The sequence below is a fragment of the Charadrius vociferus genome, unplaced genomic scaffold, assembly GCF_000708025.1.
Source record: "Charadrius vociferus isolate BGI_N301 unplaced genomic scaffold, ASM70802v2 scaffold567, whole genome shotgun sequence".
In the NCBI taxonomy this organism is placed as follows: Eukaryota; Metazoa; Chordata; class Aves; order Charadriiformes; family Charadriidae; genus Charadrius; species Charadrius vociferus.
Window position 1 is genome coordinate 417,877 of NW_009649304.1, and position 13,190 is coordinate 431,066.

Below are 13,190 nucleotides of genomic sequence, written 5' to 3' on the forward strand. Positions count from 1 at the left end.
TGGAGGCGGCGGGGAGCGCCTTTTGCAGCGGAAGGCGAAGAGGGGAGGTTTGGGAGCCGGCGTCATTGCATGGACTGCGGCTCATGCGTCGCGTTGAGCGTGCTCAAGTGAGGAAACGGGGCAGGACCTACGAGCGCAGCAGTGCCGGCGTTCCCTGCGGCTGCTGTGGGGGTGAGCTGGGCCGGTTGGGTGCTAAGATGCAAGCTGAAACATCCTCCTTGTGGTTTGGGCGCTGAGAAGTGTGCTTCAACGCTCATTCTTGCAGTCTTTAGGCTATTTCTTCCAGTTTTCCTTGGGATGATGTCAGCAGCGGTGCAAATGTAAATCACAGTGCTGCTTGTTCTGTTTGGGGATTTTCAAAGGGACACGTTATCCAGACGTGTTCTGAAATCCATGTATTTTCACTGGGATTGCCCTCCGATTCCTGTAGATGTGCCTGAGTTTGTGACCTGCAGTGCTTCTTTAGCTTTAGTAAGCAAAAACGGTTCTGTCGCTGTTGCTGTTCTCACCACTTGGTGGCCTGAAAGCAACTTCTTTTTTTTTTTGTTGTTCTTTTTTGAGTGCTGTAGGTGCCATTCAACAGCTTAATCTCAGGCACATAAAAGTGAGCTCTTCCCTCCCCGGCCGTTGCTCACCTCCAGCAGAGGTTTGTACAAAGCTGCGGTTGTGCTGCGAGCGCTGCAGGATCGATTGGGGTGGGCGGCAAAGCGCGGGGTAGGTTGGACCCTGCTCCCGCAGGCTGGCTGTCCCCGCGGGGATCGGCCCTCGCTGGGGCGGGGGCGGACGAGCACGAACCCCGGGTTGTGCAACGGGGCTGACGCTGCGCTCGGGTCAACCTCAGCCTCTGCCGTCGCCTTGGGTGCGCAGCAGAGAGCGGTGCTTGCTCCGCGCTTGCTGCTTTCCAGGGCTGCTCATTGCCCTCTTGGTGAATGTTTTAAAATCTGTTGTTCAGCTTTCCCTCGGGCTGCTTTGAAATTGAGATGGAGAAACCCCCCGTGCGTTACGTGCCGGCAGTCCCTCCCTTCCCGCTCCTTGCTCTCAGCCCTCACCAACTCTTCCTGCCTTTCCTCTCCCGGGGCTCGTTGGACCCCTCTCCCATTTGCTGCTGCCTCCTCCGGACTGAGCATCTCTGTCCTGCGGAGGGAGATGCCTTGGGGACATCGGGTGGTTTGAAAGGCGCATTACGAGTTGCCACCCGGAGAGACCAGGAGAAGCATGGGAGAGACCAGGAGGAGCACGCCTGCCTTCGGCGGTGACAACACTTCTGGCGCATTGTTTGTCTCGACTCAGGTTGGGATGGCAGCAGCCACCCGCAGGCAAGCTGCGTTTATTTTTGTGTTGCACGCCATGTGTGAATTAACCGGAGACTATCAACTAAGTGATTAATTTCTGCTGATTTGTAAAGATGGGAGCTAGATATATTGGGATATTTGTTGCTGACCACAGCTTCTGCTGCCCTTCCACCACAAAGACATCTGCAGTTCCTCATCCTTTTATTAAGCACCAATGATTTGAGCTAAAATTTTCCAGGCCACACCTATGTCTTTTGGGGAAGTTGCAGTTAATAGCAATCAGTTCTGGGAATGGTTTAAAGAAAAATGTGTTTTTTGATGATATTGAGCTTCTCGTAGAAACTGGTTTTGTTGTTTGTTTGTAACACTTTGCTGCTTTAAAAAAGGGACCTGAGACATTGCTTCATCACTACAGATGGTGCACAGCTCCCTCGCTGCGACGGCCCCGGCTGTGCCGGCGCACGGAGCTGCTCTCCGGTGGCGGCGGTGGTGGTTTGCCCATTTCACAACGGCAGGTGACGGAGGACGTGGAGGCTGCAGTCGGTTGGTGCTCGCTGTCGGTGCTCGCTCGGCCGCGGTGTCCGCCCGGCCGGCACAGCAGCACGCTGCACGGCCCCGCGCTGCGGTGGGAGGCGTCAGGAAGGAAGTCTGCAAGCGTGTGTGTATCTGTGTGTGCACGGGCAAGAGCTGGAGCCGTTTCCGGAGCAGGGCGTCTCAGGACCGGGCTGTTAAACCACCGCCGCTCCGTGCGCCACATCATTCGTGGCACTGCAGAAGCGCATCCGGGGATGCAGCTGCTGCTCCGCAGACTTGCAGCCTCATCGGGACTTGAGATCCCGTGGTCGATGGAGGCCAGGCCATCAGCTCGCAGGGAAGGAGGGCGATGCGTGCACTGCGGATGAGTTCTTGCGAAGTTCGTGCTGGGTGGAGTTTCCCTCTGGTTTCTAATTAGCGCTGAAGTGGAGGGGCCGCATGACGTTCGATGGCAGCTGGGCAGGAGAGGAGGAGACTCTTGGGTGGCTGGAATAACAATTAGTGTACGTACTTCAGATGTTCTGAAAAACATCCTCTGAGGCCGGGACACCAACACGCATCAAGGGGGAGCTGGCTGTGGGAAGGGCCTGGCTGCAGCGGCCCCACGACGAGCCCGTGGCCCCGTGCACACGCTGTAAGCCTCGGAGCGGAGTGCCGTCCTGCCTGCCCGCCAGGTCCCGGCCCCTCGGGGTGCTCCGCTGCAGCGTGGACCCCCAAACAGTGGCTTTGCTGGGAAACCTGCAGCCCTGCTGGGACGGGTCCTCCCTGCTGCTGCCCTCCTGTGCCTGGAGGAGGGTGTTCTGCAGGGACACGGCTGCTGCATCGCCCGCGGGACGCAGGCAGGACCCCTGCACTGGCGTGGTGTCACCGGGATGCTCTGCGCTTGCAGGACAGCTTCAGCCGAGGCGGTGCAGGCGGCCGCTGGGCTCCCCAGGGTGGGCGCAGTCCTCCTGGGGTGCAAGTGTCATGTCCTTGTGGGAAACCTGGCGTTCGGGCTGATGTGCAGGTGTTGGTTCCCTACCTGGTGGGGTTTGCGTGCCGCGAGGGGCCGGTGCTGCTGCCTCGCGGGGCGGTGAGGCTGGAGAGAGGTTTGTCCCTTGGGCTGGAGCCGTGGCGATCCCGGCAGCGTGGGCAGCTGCGGGTGCTGAGGTGGCATCCCTGTGACGGCGCCTGGAGGCACAAGCGTGACCTGCCAGACCTGGGGAGTCCTCTGGGCCCCGTCTCCTTTTGCTGTTACTGGTTTGGGGACTCTGACTGTAGTCTGACCGGTGCCTGATTTCATCATTTGTACCAAAGCCTGCGGCGGGCGAGTCTGGAGCTGCTTCCTTAGGGACGGGCTGTTGTGTCAGTCACTTGCGTGCAATGGAAGCGTGCCACGTTTGGACTGCTGTCCCCCAGGTTTTAAACATCTCAGCTGCTCCCATCCCCCTGGGGGTTGTCCCTTCCAGGAGGCTTCATTTCCTAAAAGAGCTGCCGCCTTCCCACTTCCCTCCGCTTCCTCCTCTGGCTCAGCCCTGTGAACGGCACTGTGATGGAGCGGCACTGTGATGGAGCGGTGCCGGTGCCTCGGGGCGGGTGGCCGAGTCGCAGGCGTGCCGCATCTGGCTGCCAGCACTGACCATCACCTGGGACCACCGGCTCCGCCGGGACCGCCTTTCCCCTGGGCTTGGGGGGAAGCCGTGGGCAGGAGGCGTGTGTGCAGCAGGGGAAGTTGCCAAGGAGGAGAGTGTCGCTTGTCAACTTGTGTGCAGATGTCTGTGATAAATAAACAAATTGACATTGTGGCTTTTCTTTCCCAATAGGTATTTTCGTGGCCACCTGTGTTTCGGCATGAGGCTCGGCTAGCAGCAAAATGAACTTACCGGGGGAAGGTAAGTACATACGGTGGCAGCGCCAGAGCAGTGGATTCCCCTGTGACACTGGGCACGGGCTGGTGAACATTTCATACATCTGTACACACTGCCACTGATGCTCCATTAATATTGTATTGCCTTCACAAGCTGACAAGAAACGGTTTACGCCTTGTTTATACTCGTGTCCGATCGGCATGCAAAATAAGGAAGACTTTCTGCCTGTAGGACCTCTTGTGTCCTTGTTTGTCACTGCTCTGCTGTCACTTCCCCACCAGCTCCCGTCCTCCCCCACACTTTCTGCTCCCGGTACGAGCCTTGCCCTGGTGGCAGCTGGGGACAGAGCCCCTGGCTGTGGGTTACAGCAGTGTCCGAGCTGCGTGTGGGGACTTCAGCCCGGGATCAGCTGCTGGCACCGTGATTTCTGCTCCCCGTCACCAGCTGCAGCGGTTTTCAGTCCCTGCCGTGGCGTGCCAGAGCAGCCCCCGAGAGCTCCGTAATTTCTGCTGGAGTGGAAAGCTCTGAGCCAGCTTGGGCATCTGAAGGGCTAGAAGGTCGTCTGTGATCAGACAGCCGTGCCGCCTAATTACGCCACGATAATTTTCCACCAGGTATCTGCTGTGGAGGAAATTATCCATCCCTGTTCTCTCATTGACTAATAAGCCCCATAAATTTGGGGGAATTCTTAGTGAAGGGTTGCACAAAAGAGTTGAAGATAAGCCAGGATTGTTTGCGGTTGCTCTGCAGACCGCTGCCGAGCAACGCTCACGGGTGCTTGTTCAGCCCGCCCGGGTACACGGGGGTAGTCCCACCGGGGAAGTTCTGCTTCAGCGCTCCCAGTGCCCGCGGCTGCCGTGCCGGAGGCAGAGCGGGGCCGTTCTGCTGCCGGGAGCAGTGGTGCGCTGCAGCAGCGGGGAGAGCCCAGAGCACAGCAGGAACGGAGGAGCCCCGACGGCAGCCGTCGGCACCTTCCTCTGCCTTTCCTGTTGCCCCACAGCAGAGCGAGAGTTTCCCCAGGCTGCCGCCGTTGGACGGGCAGCGGTGGAGGCTGCGTGTCCTGCCCTAGCCAGGGTGGTGGGATGATCCCAGGGACACAGCACTTTGTCCTGCCGGAGCAGGGCCGGTACCGCAGGCTCCCAGCCATCCTCCCGCGCCGCGCAGCAAAATGAGTGAGTCCCTTTGTTCCTCTCGGTGGCACTGGGACCGGAGCTGCTGGGAGCATCACGGTGGGAAGCACTCACTGTAAGCCGTTTTTGCAAAGAACAGAGCACTTCTGTGCTCCCGGCCTCCTTTTTAAACTGCGGATCTTTCCTGCTAATTAGCCTGTCTTGGTCTGCATAGCCGTAATTATTCCGGTTGGCCTTAAATCCTGACTGCTCCAGCTACAATGCATTGAAATGGGTCCTGTGGCATTTGCCATTATTTTTAGGGTGAACATTTGAATATATTTACATGACTGAAACAGATCAAGATAGCAGGAAGGAGCAGATGAGCACTTGTCTTTTTAATGGGTCTGTCTCTGCCTGGTGCTGCAAAAATGCCAGAGCTGTTTGTTGTTCCCTCTGATTTACATCTAAACAAATGGACCAGCATTTGACTTTCTGACTTATATAGTATACGGGCATGCATTTGAAACTCTTTAGCTTTGGTATGTTAACCACGTAGATGGCCAGGATGTTAACCACGGTGCTGAAGAGCCACAAAAATAATTTGGGCGGTGATGTTCCTTTGCTGCTGGGGTAGGACAAGGCATACCTGGGTGGGCAGAGAGGCACTGGCTCTTCCCGTGGTTTGGGCAGAAGTGGGTGAAAGCAGAGCGGGTGGATGGTGAGCAGCTGAGCGCTTCACCAGTCCGGGTAGGTGGAGCGGGATGTCAGGGGTCGGAAGGGGAACGGAGCGAGTCCTCCAGCGCCCGGCCGGTGCTGGGGCTGTCGGTGCTGGCAGGTAGGGCAGGGGCAGGGAGGCAGCCTGGCTCCAGGGCTGCTCTCCTGCCCGCCCACCCCCCAAAGGGGCTTTGGAGGGACCACTGCTAAATGTGCTCTTTCACAGAGAGAGACGAGAGGAGAAAACTTTTTTTTTCTGCAGCAGTTCTTTGGATTTTCAGCTAAACAAAACGCATGGACGTCCCGTTCCTTCCACTCCATTCAGCTCCCACCCCAGCCACATAATCACAAAGAACTTGAAATCCCTGGTGAGCCCAGGGGAGGATTGCAAAACCTGCGCTCGCAAATGGAGCAGAGAAGGGGGGAGGGTGTGGGAAGCGGTGCCAGCGTTCGCAGGAGTCCCTCCCGGGTAGGCAGCGGAGCAGGAGACTTGCAGAAACTGCAGGCTTCCTGCTGGATATCCTACCGGGAGGCAGAAAACCCAAAAAGCCCTAATGCCAGATGAAGTCTTCAAGGATTTTTATGTAAGGTCAGTCTCCGGAGGAAGGGCATTTAACGCTGACTCTGTGCGTTGCTGTTAGCCCTCAGATGGTTTAATTTCTCAAAGTGTTTTGTTCTAACGAGTAACTGCTTTTCCTGACTCAGACCCTTAAAATTTGCATGAGATGCCTTTGTTTTTCTCTTTATTTCAGCTTTCTTCCCCACCCCCCCCTTGTGACAGCACATTGAAACAAAAGAAAATGTAGGAAGGAGACAGGTGGTTGAGAGAAGTGAGAAGACGGTGGTGTGCTGAGCTCAGTTTTGGAAGGAAGGAGAACTGCAGGGAGGGTTTGGGCTTCATCTAGGATGGAACTGACTCTCCGTAAAGTTGTGTGGCTTTTTTTTGTTTTTTTTTTTAAGGACTGACTTGGGTATGCGTGGCCCCTCCTCTCCAAAACGCTCCTGGAGCTTTGCTTCAGCTGTAAACCTGTGATTCTGGGTACACAAACAGCCCAGAAATAATCTCTTTGGGTGTGCTCTGAGGTAGATTTTAATTACCTCCTGGGGTAGAAGGCACCTAGCCTGGAAGTTGCTGATAAGTGAAAGAGGTGATGAAAGCCTGGGAGGGTGTCAGCGTCCTGAAGGAGCCGGGCTGGATGCTGAGGTGTCACCGGGGCTGGGCTGGATTGTGGATCCTGCTCCTCTGACCGTGCTGTGTTTCTCTTGCAGATGCCCGTTGGGTTGAACACTTGCTAGCTGAAAGCTGAAGCGTGGTCACCAGCCTGTGTGCAGGAGAACAGGATGCGGGTCACCATGAGGAGGGTGTTGCTGGTGGTGGGCTCGGTGGTCGCCCTGATGGTGACTCTGCACCTCGGCCAGCAGGTCCTGGAGTGCCAGCAGGTCCTGAGCGAGAGGAGGCACAGGCTGATGAGACCTGAGAACGAGGAGCTGGTCATGATGGACTCCAACCACGTCGAGTACCGTTACAGCAAGGAGATGCCCCTGATATTCATTGGCGGGGTCCCACGGAGCGGCACGACGCTGATGAGGGCCATGCTCGATGCCCACCCTGAGGTGCGCTGCGGAGAGGAGACCCGCATCATCCCCCGCGTGCTGGCGATGCGGCAGGCCTGGTCCAAATCGGGGCGAGAGAAGATGCGCCTGGACGAAGCAGGGGTGACGGACCAAGTTTTGGACGCAGCTATGCAGGCCTTTATACTGGAAGTGATCGCCAAGCACGGTGAGCCAGCCAGGTACTTGTGTAACAAGGACCCCTTCACGCTGAAGTCCTCTGTCTACCTGTCCAGGCTGTTCCCCAATTCCAAATTCCTCCTGATGGTTCGAGACGGCCGGGCTTCCGTCCACTCCATGATCACACGGAAAGTGACGATCGCGGGGTTCGACCTGAACAGCTACCGAGACTGCCTGACCAAGTGGAACAAAGCCATCGAGGTGATGTACTCCCAGTGCTTGGAGATCGGGCGGTCCCGGTGCCTGCCCGTCTACTACGAGCAGCTGGTGCTGCACCCCGAGCAGTCCATGCACGCCATCATGAAGTTCCTGGACATCTCCTGGAGCGACACGGTGCTGCACCACGAGGAGCTGATAGGGAAACCCGGCGGGGTGTCGCTTTCCAAGTGAGTGTCTCAGCTCCTGCCTTGGCTTTTTGAGGAGCATTTTCGTTACACAGAGCAGGTCGAGGGTAAAACTGGGGGTGAAGACGTGTTCCTTGTGTTTATGCATGCTTTTTCAGGGACAGAAGTGGCAGCACGTCCAGTTTTGCTGCAGTAGGTTTTGTGTTTCTGAGTAGAAGACGGCTGGAATACCAGCAATCTGTTGTACCCAACAGAGCAGCTTGTCAGGCGAGGATTTCAGGAGCAGGCGACTGCTTTATTCATCTGTCTTGGCAGTGCAGAAATTATTCTGGTCTCTTAATTTGAAAAGAACTGTTTGCTCTTTAAACGTGAGCTCTTTAATGCCTCTTTTCTCCACCTGTCCTCAAATACCTCCTTACTGCTATTAGTTTTGCTGCTAATGAATGGCTTTCAGCGGTGAGCAGCAATTCTTGCCAGGTTTGGTGCTGGTATTGCAGAATAAAAGACATACCTGCTCCGTGGAGACACACCTCAGCACTTCCTCCTCGCCGGTGACTGTCTCTGGGTGCCGAGGGGGTGCTTGCCTTCTCCCACCTTCTCCTCTTTTAATGCTCTTTATTTCCTAAATGGAGGCAAAATTTAATCAGTGGTGTAAGGGAACCATATGAGCAGTCTTTGTACAAATTGCTCATTCCCGAGTGGTGAAGGCAGCTGTGGGCACGCAGCTGCTCCGTGTCTCTGTGATGGCCGCGGGTCCTTGAGACACTCTTCTGTCCGAGGCCGTGCGGCATTGCCTGTGCCTTAGCAGCCGGTAACTGGGATGCTCTCACGAGGCTCAGGATCCACAGTCTCTGTGCACATTCATTCCTCTTAGGACGCCGTGGGGCCTCTGCCGCGTGGGGTGTGGTTTCCTTGGGCTGGAGTCGAGCAGGCGGCTGCTTGCCCCGGGCCAGCGTCCCGCCGAGCCCAGGGTGCAGAGCAGGGGCTGTACCTGCGAGGGGCTCGCTCCTCTGGGGGCTTGGAGGGCAGGGAGCGCATCCCAGCACCCTTAGCCCAGGCGGACCAGGAAGGCAGCTGTGGTGTAGGATAGAGAGGTGCTGCACCTTTGATGGCAGAAGCGATGATTTCTCCAGGGCTTTCAGCGCGATTTGCTTAGAGTAAATTTTGCTGATGTTGCCTAAAGAAATAAGCTTTTGGATTTTCAGTGAGGTCGTATGGTGTATCTGTGCTACAGACCACACATCTTCCATTGTTTTTCTGTAATAAGCAGAGGTGTCCTGGTAACACCCTGACCCTGGTGCAGGATGGATCCCTCCGCACATGGGGCTGTGGAAGCCCCTGCCAGGATCCGCTCCCCCAGAGCGGGGCTGTGAGCGGGGAGCGGCTGCCCCACGGTGCCTCGTGCCAGCTCTGCCCCAGGCGGACCCGGTGGGTGCTGAGCGGTCGCTCTGCACATGTGTCTTGGGCAGAGGATGCAAACTGTTGAACTGGCACTGAACCTAGCTGAAGGCTGTTCTGTCTGCACCCAAGTAGGTGTGTGAAACCTAACTTTAGTGTCTTGTTTTGTTTTTTTCTTTCTTTGTTTCCCCCAGGATAGAAAGATCAACAGACCAGGTTATCAAGCCAGTGAATATGGAGGCGTTATCTAAATGGATCGGGCACATCCCAGGGGATGTGCTGCAGGACATGGCCCACATCGCACCGATGCTCGCCAGGCTCGGCTACGACCCCTACGCCAACCCACCCAACTACGGCCACCCCGACCCCTTAGTTGTCAACAACACACACAGAGTGAGTGTCGCTGCCGTCTGCCTTAGTGCTGCCACGGGAGGGAGCGCTGGCGTGGGGCCGTGGGGGTCTGCACCCACAGAGCCCTCTGGAGGCTGAACCGAATCAGAAAAGAGCAGGGGAGAAACAAATGCTCTCTTCCTTTTGGGAGACTGGGACTGACAGACACGTGGTTACGCTGAGATGATTTCAGAACAGACGCGTGTGGTAGATTGAGCCTGGCGTGGCTCAGACTGATGATGTTCCCTATGATTTTGTGGCGGTGTTCATTTCTTCTGTTGTGGCAGATACTGACCCGTCCCTCCCTGATCCAGCCCCGCTCTCGAACCCGGGCGTGGGAGTTAACGTGGTGTGCGCTGATGTTATCGAGGTGCACGGCTGTAGGCACTAGGCACTCCGGTCTCGCCCCGGGAGGACACGCAGACTGTGCTGTGTCTGTGTGTAGCTCACCAGCCACTCCCGTGGTCCCACAGGGAATGCAAGTGGAGACTCGTAATGCATTTGGGCAAAACCAGAAGATATTTTTTTTTTAGAATATTGACTCATGTCCCTGGAGCAGAACTGGAAGGAAGAAGCTGCAGAGCCACAGACAGCAGTGGGAGTTTCTCATGCTTTGGGGTGGACCGGTTCCTCCCTGGCCTGAGGCCGGACTCTGCAGCCCCCCCCAGCTATGCACATGCTCCCCATAACGGTGCCCGTGGACGAGGTGTCCTTTGTCACACGGGTGGAAGCAGGGGAATGTCTGCGGGTAGGACCGGTCCCCGTGGTACTATGTGCAGATTGTGGCCAGGCAGGCAAGTAGCGGCACTGACCTGGAAGGTTGGAAGGACTTCCCTGGAGCTGGTCCATGCTCCGGGTGCTCTGTTCTCTTACAGCTCCTCCTTGCTCTCTCTGCTTGCTGAGAGCTGTTCTAGGACACAGGTGATTTGGGTGAACATGTGGCCTGGGCAGGGTTAGGGACTCTTTGGGTCTCTGACATGGACCTTTCAGTACTTCTTGGGATGAATTTGGAGAACTGGCACAATGGTAAAGACCAAAATACTTTCCCCTCCCAGGCTAAGGGAGGCAGGATGCTGCTCCCTGTCTTTGCTTACAGTCAAGAAGGAGGAAAGCTCCTGCTTTTGCCCCAGTATAGCACTGCGATCTAGAACAACTGACCATCAGGGTATTTCAGCTGGTTCATGTACACGGGGATGTAGGATGCAGATAATACGGTGGATTTACTGATGTTCATAGAGCCGCTACCCCACAAGGGTCACTACAGTTCTCTCTTTTCCATAGGTTTTAAAGGGGGATTACAAAACGCCAGCCAATTTGAAAGGTCATCTGCAGGTAAGAGTTTGATGTCATGTTTGGTTAATCCTGGGTGCCTGGTGCCTTGCTCCCTCTTATGGGCATTTGCAGGCTGGGCAGCCGAGTGTGGGAAATGTCCCTGCTCTCCCGCCTCGATCTGTGGGGACGATGTGCCTGTCCTTCCTGCTGTGCACCGCTCCCACCCTCCACGCTTTTGTCGTTGATGTCCTGTGTATTCTGTGCTCCTCAGACCCAGCTCGTTCATCTCTGCCACCTCCTTCCTGGTCTGCTTGTGTGTATGGTTTTGTGTTGTGGAGTTCTGTGTTCACTCATCAGAAACTTGGGCTCTTCATTCTCTTACTTTAAGACACTTTCTACCTTGCTCATTCCAAAACTCTTGAAGTTTTCATTGCTGTGGGTCTTGCCTGCCTTGGGGAAGGGTGGCTTCTCTGATTTACAGGTTACAGATGGGCCTTCTAGTTCTTGTACTTGGGTGATTATGTTCAGGTGTCAAAAATACACTATGGGGCTCCCTCCCTAAGGGGCAGTGCTTGAAAACAATTAATAACCATCTTTTCCAATGCAGAGCAGTCCAACAACCATTGTACATACAGACTTAAAAAAAAAAAAAAAAAAAAAAAGACAGACTTCTGGAGTCTCCAGAAAGCACTATCTGCATGGTAGGGAGATGCAGTAGATTGGTGTTTCAATCAAAAGTTCCAGGTTTTACCTGCTCCACGTGTGGCCGCTGAAAGAAAGCAGGGGGATTGAGGACTGAGCTGCATCGCCAGTGTCAGGCGAGAAGATGCAGAGCCCAGTCCTGGACCGAGGAATCAGGGCTGCTGGTGAAGCGAGCGTGTGGTGGTTTCACCGCGAGAGGTGTCCCTGGCGATTCCCAGATGGCCGCCCAGGGTGGTTTGTGCTGAGTGAACCGTAGCGAAGCAAGAGGCTGCAGTCTCGTGGCAGCCTCTCCTGGCTGCTGGTTCTCTGCCCTTGTGCTGCTTTCTGTGTCCTAAACATTTCCTTTTCTTGCTGCTGGGAGCACAGCGGGAATGTTTTGAGTTGCAGATGGTGGCTTAAAGCTGACCCTTCTGTTTCCGGGTTATTCTAGGTGACTCAGAACACATCATCTTCTCACTAAGAAAATTAATGATTTCCAGGTAAGACCTTGTACTTCATTTTGAGACTCGGGCAAATCCGCCTGCATTGCTCCAGGGGCAGCATTTTGCCTGTGTAATTTCTTATGCCTGTGGATTAGCCCGGCTGCTGCAGGCACGCTCATTATGTGAATTATATCCTCCACAGTTGCTTTAGGTTTACAGAACAATACCGTTATCTGAGACAATTTGTCAGCAATTCTTTTTCTGAGTGCTGGAAAAAGGCTTACTTCAGCAAAATCGAAATCAGCCACTTGGGAGAGTTATTACTGACTGTCCCCACGGGGAGGATTGAAACGGGCTGTGGAAATGTGTAGATGAGCTGAGCTACTCCCCAGCTGTCTCCCAGGGCGTGCCGTGGCCCCGTGGAAGGGAAGATAAAGCAGTTGCATCTGCTGTCAGTTTGGAAAAACAAAGCTGCTACCTTGGGTTTCTGCTCCAGATACAACTGTAGATATGTTAGATGTTTTTCCGTCTCTCTTTTCAGCTAGCCTCTACGCTAAAACATAAAATATAATTTTTCTTAATAAAAACGACCCTATAAAAACTAGTTTCTATGTAAAAGCGCTACAGCGTGCTAAAAAAAAGCTAACCAGAAGCATTGCGTGAGAATGGAAGTTGTGTGCCTGTCACCCTGGAGCTGGGACTTGGTTTCTGTCTCACCATGTTTTGTCTCGCGGCTGTTTTAAAACCGTTAGCCGGGCACCCGCTGCGCTGGCACGGCCGGATCCTGCGCCTGAGTCCCTGTGTCTCTCTCTTCCAGAATGCTGCAAATGGCCTTTTGTTGTCCAACAAAGAAGAGTTTGCAATGGCACCAGTGGAAATCGGTTATCCAAGCATATTGCTTGCTAATACTATTGCCAAAATGACTGCTCTACGAGGAATGTATTTGCATTTATTTGCAAAGGCCAAACGTTTTACACACCGGGCAACCCGTCGTCGGCCTTTTCCCAGCGCTCCGTGGTGAAACCATCTGTGGAAATCCATACTCGACGCGGGCGCCGGCATGTGTCGGGCAGAGATTTTGTACGCCGCGGCCGGAGGACTCGTTAAATCGCGTTTCAATTGTCTCGTCACGCTGTTCCCCGGCTCGGGGGTCAGACCTGACCTCGGAGAGCCTTTGTGGTGCGAGTGACCTCCCGCCCCCCCTTCACTGTGACCTACAGAGGCTATTGCAGAGTTAATATATGAGCCCGCCCCTCCCCGCCTCCTTCCTTTGTTGCACACCATTAAAGAATCGTTTTAATAGCGCAGGCTCCGCCCTCCTTCTCCGCTCCCTGCGGCGGTGCAGGCCGCGGGCCGGGCCGCCAAACCATAG

The 13,190-nt window shown here is 55.2% G+C and overlaps 3 protein-coding genes across 3 annotated transcripts in view; 2 read left to right on the forward strand and 1 right to left on the reverse strand.

The window, feature by feature from the left end:
• LOC104290097 (beta-crystallin B3-like) overlaps positions 1 to 13,190 on the reverse strand; it is a 369,903-nt gene that overhangs the window by 18,441 nt on the left and 338,272 nt on the right. The window lies entirely within an intron of this gene.
• TPST2 (tyrosylprotein sulfotransferase 2) lies at positions 6,769 to 11,876 on the forward strand. Its single transcript, XM_009889158.1, has 4 exons — positions 6,769 to 7,676; positions 9,227 to 9,425; positions 10,704 to 10,754; positions 11,827 to 11,876. Exons 1-4 carry the CDS (start codon positions 6,841 to 6,843, stop codon positions 11,854 to 11,856), a joined length of 1,116 nt encoding a protein of 371 aa, XP_009887460.1. The 5' UTR covers positions 6,769 to 6,840; the 3' UTR covers positions 11,857 to 11,876.
• TFIP11 (tuftelin interacting protein 11) overlaps positions 12,879 to 13,190 on the forward strand; it is a 9,356-nt gene continuing 9,044 nt past the window's right edge. The window contains exon 1 of the mRNA XM_009889163.1: positions 12,879 to 12,997. Coding sequence (XP_009887465.1) covers positions 12,879 to 12,997 — 119 coding nt within the window. The remainder of the gene's footprint in view (positions 12,998 to 13,190) is intronic.

Excerpts from the sequence above, each read along its gene's own strand:
- TPST2 (XM_009889158.1), top strand. The coding sequence starts at position 6,841 with ATGCGGGTCACCATGAGGAGGGTGTTGCTGGTGGTGGGCTCGGTGGTC. Across the intron at positions 9,426-10,703 it reads TTGTCAACAACACACACAGA|GTTTTAAAGGGGGATTACAA; the intron begins GTGAGTGTCGCT and ends TCTTTTCCATAG. Across the intron at positions 10,755-11,826 it reads ATTTGAAAGGTCATCTGCAG|GTGACTCAGAACACATCATC; the intron begins GTAAGAGTTTGA and ends GGGTTATTCTAG.